This window comes from Miscanthus floridulus, unplaced genomic scaffold (genome assembly GCF_019320115.1).
Source record: "Miscanthus floridulus cultivar M001 unplaced genomic scaffold, ASM1932011v1 fs_418_2_3, whole genome shotgun sequence".
Lineage (NCBI taxonomy): Eukaryota > Viridiplantae > Streptophyta > Magnoliopsida > Poales > Poaceae > Miscanthus > Miscanthus floridulus.
The window spans coordinates 84,471-92,759 of NW_027096722.1; the positions used below are offsets into that span (position 1 = coordinate 84,471).

General features: G+C 44.6%; 1 protein-coding gene across 1 annotated transcript; it reads left to right on the forward strand.

Annotated features, from left to right (window-relative positions):
* The first annotated feature begins 2,132 nt into the window (after nt 1-2,132).
* Nucleotides 2,133-3,497, forward strand: LOC136531708 (uncharacterized). Its single transcript, XM_066524363.1, has one exon. It carries the CDS (start codon nt 2,133-2,135, stop codon nt 3,495-3,497), a length of 1,365 nt encoding a protein of 454 aa, XP_066380460.1.
* Nucleotides 3,498-8,289: the final 4,792 nt, after the last annotated feature.

Sequence of the window (8,289 nt, forward strand, 5' to 3'; positions counted from 1 at the left end):
CTTGGAAAAGAAGAGAAGGAAAAATAAAAAGCTCAAGGCAAAGGTGAAATTGATAGGAGCTTTTTGGTTTAGTGATCAAGACACTTAAAGAGTGTGATCACATTTAGGATTGATAGCCATACTATTAAGAGGAGTGAAACTCGTATCAAAATGCGGTGATCAAAGTGCCACTAGATGCTCTAACTCATTGCATATGCATTTAGGATCTAGTGGAGTGCTAACACCCTTGAAAATGTTTGTGAAATATGCTAACACACATGCACAAAGGTGATATACATTGTGTTTAGGACTTGGGAGCAAGGGTTCAAAACTCCATTGATGGAGTGTTCGCCCTGTAGAGTGCGGACAGTCCGATGGTACCACCAGCGCCCTGTACAAAAAAGATAGGGTTTCATAGAGTGCACCGAACGCTGGTCACGCAGTGACCGGACGCTGGGGTCCTACGTCCGGTCAGTGGCACGTAGTGAAGGTCGCCCTTAGTCTCTTGACCGGACACACGTGACTAGACTCTGGCTGAATAGTATTCAGCATCTGGTCATGCTAATGTGGTGGCATATAGAGAAGAGGGAGAATGACCGGACGCTGAGTGAGTCTGATCAGTGGTGACCAGACACGTCCGGTTGTGACTGAAACCTTACTGGAAACGACCGGACGCTAGGGTCCTATGTCCGGTCACTTCGAAGCAGTGTGTCCGGTCATAACTTAAGTGTACTGATGACCATTGAGATCGGGTGATCAACATTTGAAGCAGGGGCCAGGTGGCGTGCATCGCGCTGACCGGACGCTGAGGTCCTACGTCCAGGATGATCTGACCAGTGCGTCCGGTCACCCCGACTTTTTAGAGAATAGAGAGCCAACGTCTCTATTCATGGGGGCTCTCTATTTAAGCCCCATGGCCGGCTCAAGCTAACTCTCTTGGCCATTTGCATTGACATAACAACCTTGTGAGCTTAGCTAAAGCCCTCCCACTCATCTCCATCATTGATTCATCATCTTTGTGAGATTGGGAGAGAATCCAAGTGCATTGCTTGAGTGATTGCATCTAGAGGCACTTGGTGTTCAGTGTTTCGCTGCTGGATTCGCTTGTTGCTCTTGGTGGTTGCCACCACCTAGATGGCTTGGTGCAGCGGAGGAGGATTGGCATGAGTTGGTGATTGTTCGTGGCCATCTCCCTGGTGATTGTGAGGGGACTTGTACCTTCCCCGACAGAGCACCGAAAGGTAACCCAAGTGGATTGCTTGTGTCATTGAGTTACCTCACTTGTGGGTAGGTTCTTGCGGTGTCCAATTGTGTGGACTGGGGTTCATACAACACCTCTTAGCCACCGAAACCACCAAGTGTTGGTCGACACAACGGGGACATAGCATGTTGGCAAGCACGTGAACCTCAGAAGAAAATTGATTGTCTCTTGCCCTTTGGTATTCTCCTGGTGATTGAGTTAGTATTCATCTTGTGATTGGTTCACTCCTCTACGCGGTGGCATAACCACTTTACTTACTCATTTACATACCCACAAACTAGTTGTAGTAAGCTCTTTAGTGTAGCTAGAATTGAGAGCTTGCTTTGTAGCTTAAGTTCATCTAGTGGAGCTCTTTAGTGTAGTGAGAGCTCTTAGTGAGTAGTAACTTAGTAAATTGTGTGTCTAGTGATCATAGTAACTAGAATTGTTGGATAGGTGGTTTGCAACCCTTGTAGAGCTAGAGCAAGTTTGCTTTTCACTATTTGTCATACTAATCAAATTGCTCTAGTTAGTTTGTAGAATTTTAAATAGGCTATTCACCCCCCTCTAGCCATATTAGGGCCTTTCACCTGTCCTATGACAGCACTGACCACCGGCATCTAGGTGAATTTGTGATCGAAATTGTTCAGGTGAGATTTAATCTTTGTTGTTCGGCTTTTTAAAAAAAATCATGTGTACTTTTAATTGCTAATTGCTTAGCGCTAAAATTATAGAATCATCTATCATGTGGTGAGGTGGAGGATTTTTCCCAACATCAGAGTCGATCTAGATTGATCTTTTGTTTAGTACTCGTATCATGTGAGTGATCCATAATCACATGTGAGAGTTCAATCGTGCAAGCGCAATTTATTTAATTATTTGGCATTGTGTTCTTTGTAATATTTATGTAGTTATGAAGAGAAATGGGGACATTGCATCTCTTTTTCAGAAGCATGCAGCAAAGAAGAAGGCAGCGACAACTACTGCTACTTCTAATCCTGATCCGGTTGAACCTATGGTGGAAGAGCAGACTCATGAGAGAGTACTTAAGGACATTGTAAATCATATGCCACCGCCACCGCCACAACCGTCTTCTCTGCCACCAGTTTATGACATCAATCGCCTTCCACATGATCCAGGTGAAAGACGTTCTATTCTAAAATATCCTATTAATGATCAAAATGCAATTCGAAGAGCATATATTATTAAAGGTCCATTCAAACCTTTTGCACATGATTTTCCAAAAAGAAAGATTTCAGATAGGGATCGGGGATTCAACTATCGTTGGATGTATAATAATGATTACCTTGAGTATAGTATTAAGAAGGATGTTGTGTTTTGCTTCATATGCTATTTGTTCAAGAAGGGTACTGGGTCAGACACATTTACTATTGATGGCTCAAAGAATTGGAATATAGGAGAGAAAGCACTTCGCAAACATATGGGTTCTAAGGCACATATTGCAGCTCAAGAGAGATACATTGGCTTTACAAATCCCAAGGTAGCAATTGATTATAATATTGAGAAGTGGAGTGATGAGGATCTTCTTCTTTATAAGAAAAGGTTGACTTATTCACTTAGGTGTATCAAGTTTCTTTTGCATCAAGGGTTGGTGTTTTGTGGACATGATGAAAGTGAAGAATCTAGCAATAGAGGAAACTTCATTGAACTTTTGAAATTTCTTGCCAGAAATAGTGAAGAAGTGAAGAAGTATGTTTTGGACAATGCTCTAGGTAACTGTATACATTTTGTGACCGGAGCGTTTGAGAACTTTGAGTTTCTTTTCTTCACACACTTAATGTATATTATTCTTGGATATACAAATGAGTTATTGGAGTGTTTGCAAAGAAGGGACCAAGATATTCTTAATGCAATATCACTTGTTAATGTGGCAAAGAAAAGAATGCAAGAATTGAGGTTTGATGGTTGGAATAATTTTCTTGAGAAGGTCACATCATTTTGCGATAAACATGGTGTTGAAGTTCTTGCTATGGATGGTGATTATGTGCTTTATGGAAAATCAACAAGGAAAGCTCATGCCCGAAAGAAAACCAATGATGGCCACTTTAGAAGAGAAGTATATATTGGTGTCATTGATCAAATAAGTCAAGAACTTGATAATCGGTTTGATGAGATTAATATGGAGTTGTTGTCTTGTATGTCGGCCTTCAGTCCTTCTAAGTCATTTGGTTCTTTTGATACACAGAAGCTACATAGACTAGTTGAGTTCTACCCAAAGGAGTTCTCAAATAATAATTTGCTCAAACTTGAATTGTAGTTAGATAATTATATTGATGACATGAGATAGGATGATAGATTCAAAGGTTTAGACAATATTGTTGATCTCTCAGTTAAGCTTGTTGAAACAAAGAGGCACAAAGTGTATGGTATGGTTTATGAGCTCCTCAAATTGGTATTGCTTCTATCTGTGGCAACGATAAGTGTTGAAAGGATATTTTCTGCAATGGTTTTTGTGAAAACAAAGTTAAGAAATAAGATGGGAGATAGTCTTCTGAATGACTGTCTAATCACTTTCATTGAGTGGGATATTTTCTTTGAAGTTGATGAAGATAATATAATCAATACATTTATGTCCCTTCGAAAGCGTCGAATAAAATAGTCACAAAAATAGCATTGTAAGTCTTTGGTCCTCTTTTATGCCTTATTTCAATTATCGGTGTGGATTTTGAACTATTTATACTATACTTAATGGATGGTTTGAACTTAATCCATGAATTTAAGCCTTATTGCGTTATTTAGTGCATATATACCAAATCATGTTGTCAATTTTACAATTATTACTAAATTGTTGAAATGGATTTACCGAATTGTATATGAAAATTTTTGGGCGGCATACCCTTAGACAAAATCCTAGATTCGCCACTGCGAGCGCGGGAGATTCTAGCCATTGGTGATCAGTGGCTGAGGTTGAACGTAGGGGGACACATGGAGCAAATCCTAGGACCGGATGCTATGGTCCTGCGTTCGGTCAACCCCACTGGTGCGTCCGGTCGCCTCGAGTTGGGCTGCAGTGTGAGCCCAACGACTCTATTTCGTGGGGGCTTCTATTTAAGCCCCATGGCCGGCTCTAGCTCACTCTTGGCCATTTGCATTGGCATAGCAACCTTGGGAGCTTAGCCAAAGCCCTCCCACTCATCTCCATCATTGATTCATCATCTTTGTGAGATTGGAAGTGAATCCAAGTGCATTACTTGAGTGATTACATCTAGAGACACTTGGTGATTGTGTTTTGCTATGGGTTTGGCTTGTTACTCTTGGTGATTGCCGCCACCTAGATGCCTTGGAGCAGCAAGGATCATCGAGCAGAGGACGGTGATAGTCTCTGGCTCTGATCATGGTGATTGTGAGGGGTTCTTAACCTTTTCCCCAGCGGAGAGCCAAAAGGTACTATAGTGGATTGCTCTTGGCTTGTGTGATCTTCATCTTGTGTTGGTTGTGCGGCACCCAATTGTGGGTTAGGCGTGTGATGCCTATTAGCGCGTGAACCTCCAAGTGAGTGAATCACCATAACAGGGACTAGCTTGCCGGTAAGCAAGTGAACCTCAGTGAAAATCTTGTGTCATCATTGTCTTCGAGGATTTCATTGTGTTTGATTGATTATCTCTTGCCACGGTGGTATAACTTCACTACCTTGCTCTTGTACTTACATTTCTAGTGTAGCTAAGCTCTTTAGTGTAATGAGTTTTGAGAGCTAGCTTGTGTCGGGTCTAGTGGTTAGTGAGGCTCTTTAGTTAGTCTTTAAAAGCTCACTAACTTAGTGGTAGTGACTTAGCCCTTTGTGTGCTTAGAGACTATAGTAACTAGAATTATGGTAGGTAGCTTGTATTTTTTGTAGGCTAGTGCAAAATTGTTTCACCTCATATTTGTCTAACCACATTGTTTAGTGTTGTTATTGAAGTTTTTATAGGCTATTCACCTGCCTCTAGCCATTAGGACCTTTCACATTCCCTATTAGGGTCGCATGGGCCCTGCTCCTTTTTTCCCTAGTGTCCCTCTCAACCTCGAGAGGTCATGATGCCTGTTCGTATGCAACTTCGGTTTCACCCCACATGGGGAGAGGCTTGTCCACCATAACCACATGGTTGGAGCAGTGCACCTCGTCGAGGTCAATGGGTAATTTGAGTGGGACCCAATATCCTCCCCAATCGATGTGGAGTTTGGTTGTGCCTCATCGAGAGACATCCCATACATCATTGGCCATCAAGCCCGTCGGTCCCCAACCGCCTCCGTAGCGGCCAGAGGGCAAGATGCCTCCCCCCAGAGGGGGTCAACCCGGGCGACTTCGAAGCGAACGACTCAAACATAGGAGGAGATGGTTGCGAGGTTCCGTGCCACTGATTAGGGCCACAGGGGCCCATCTCATCCTGCCCCTACCTATTTTGTGGCCTTGAGCTCGTCTAAGGGCCGGCCCAAGAGTTGGTTTCCTAAGCACAACGCAGGGTCATGGTTGCGGTGGGATGCTCTACGCATGAACGTAGGGCCTCACGGCCTCCTCGGTCATGACACAACTTAATGGCGCTCGTCCACGTGTGAACACGTGATGCGTCGTGCCACGCGGTTGTTGTGGTGTGGCGATTCGCTTGCCAAGGGTTTGTGGGACTCGTTCTAGGGTGGATTCTGCAAGGGTGCGGTTCGCACTCCTGGTCACCGCCACATATATGACCCCTTTGGCTTGAGTTCCCTTACCTTGTTTTTGCCTTCCACTGTTCTGTGCTACAATCGAGAGAGGGGCGAAAGGGAACCGAACTCAAGGGATTTACCTAGGAGGTGCGCAGCCTTCAGTGATTGTTCGGTGCCATATCCCTCTGTCGCTACTTCTACCTTCACCCTTGCCTACATTAGGGATGAGTGAGTGGGTACTGAAACGACCCAATTTCCGCGAAGGGAAATCCACAGCGTCGAAGTGTAATAAGATCGTTGTAGATCATATTACCCAAATTTCAGTCGAATATCACATCCATACAACGATAATATCAGAGTACAAATAGTGCGGAATTATATAAATTATTACATCGCCGCATTGGCGGAATCAAGAGTAGCATTCATTCAGAACAGCTTGAAGATAAGATCGCCAAACTTGAGCGTAGGCACGAATCCCTCAATCGTCAAACTCCTCGGAGCTATACTCCTCAGCAGAACCTGTATGCCAAAATTTATCAGTACGATTTGTACTGGCCACTCCCAACCCTATGAGCATTGCTTTGTGGAAATTGGATGCAAGTTGGACATAGTCAACAGGAACCTATAAGGCTGGGGTCTTCTATTTATTTAGCATATCATGTATATATATATATAAAAGTATAGTCAAGTTTTATCACCCTTTCCACCCCATTCCACCCCACCCCCATTCTAGAGCCAGGTTTCGACCCTGGGATCGACATACCACCATCTCCACACCATCAATACCATAACCATACCATCGCTCAGTCGATAGGCCAACTCCCTCTCAGCACTGTCTCAAGGCCCGTAGCCCCTGGCTACGACTGACACTCTCTCACGAGGGAAGAAGAGAAGGACTCATCTCACTATCTAGTTTAAGCGAAACCCAGGAAAGGTCCATAGCCGACAAGTCAGCACATGTATCGATCGATCAACCTTACACTCTGCAGAGGTTTTACATAACCATAAGATCCGCCTTCCTCGCTGACCGTTGTCAACTAGGCTGATTCTGGCTGCTTGCTAGCCTAGGATAATGCCACTCTACCATTCAGCCCTGGTTCACCCCAAGTCAAGTCTGGGGTGGCTGAAACTGTGAGTCATGAGCCGAGTCCACAAGGTCTCCATGAAGTCTCAGAAGGGTGGGGGGGGAATCCTCCATGCCCCGTACCTCCTTACACTGTCCGCTATCAACCTAGTAGTAGTGGCCATATCCTACCAAGTAGTCCAGCTGTCCCGCACCATATAGGGCGAGTGGTACGTAAGGCTTCCCGATGAATCTGAGTACTAGTAAGTCCTTAGGGGTGACCAAGCCAGAATGTCTCCATTAGGGTTTCCATTCATCGTGCCACCACAGCACCTCCATCCTAGGCTCCACCCATCACAGGTTCACACCTAGGTCCACCTCATATACCATTTTACCCACCACAGGTATCTATTCTAGGGGTGCCCAGGTAGCACCCCATGGCAAGACTTGCCCCAGGCTCATTGTATACTCCAACTTGGTCGACACAACCCTCACCCTCCACACACCCAAGTCACACACGCAGCACTCTCCCCATAGTCTAGGTAACACCAGTTCCCACCACGCACATAGTATAAGCGTAATAGAAGTATAAGTAATGAAATATATAGTAGCAAGCATGTGTCTAGCCTAATAGCAGGGTATGCAGGGGTAAGGTTGCGTCAAGGTAAAGGCTTCCAAGCAAGCATACTACCATGCAAGTCCTAGCATAATATAATTGTAGCAGTAAAGTAAAGCGATAGCAGTTCTATATTAGCCATGCGTAATAGGTGCTACGAGGTTGGGTGGGATGTGGCACCTTCAGTGTAGTCGTCTCCGTACTCCTCACGGTACTCACAGTCCTCGTTCGTCAGGTTCTCCTCTGAGTCTACAACGTTTGCATTATTGTCGCGTTAGCGACGTCTATAGAGTAGCACAAAGAAGCAATGAAAATTCAAAAGAGTCAAATGCACTCAAACATGAATTCATTGCGTAGACCTTGATTTTAGATGAATTTTAGTCCTAGTCTCGTATTTTTCCGAGGTCGTATGAATTAGTTATGAATTTCTAAAGATTAAATCTATTTCTGAAAATGGAAAAGGCTGAATTAATCCTGGGCTGACTCATGTCACGGTGTCACTGGTCAACGTGGCATGCTAATGTTAGCATGACGTCAGCGTCTCGGTTCTGAGCTGACAGGTGGGTCCAGGGGCTCTTGGGTCACAGACATGTGGGTCCTTCGTGACGTCATCATGACGTCAGCATCTGACGTGTGGGTCCAGCGTGTCTGTGCTGCTGACATGTAGGGCTAGGTCAATGGTCAATATGTGCCGGGTCTCAAATGGGCCTTGGTGGGCTCAGGTCGGGCCGGTGTGGGCTGGGCCGGGCT

What these genes read in the sequence shown, in the direction of transcription:
- LOC136531708 (XM_066524363.1), top strand. Translation starts at nt 2,133, where the DNA reads ATGAAGAGAAATGGGGACATTGCATCTCTTTTTCAGAAGCATGCAGCA.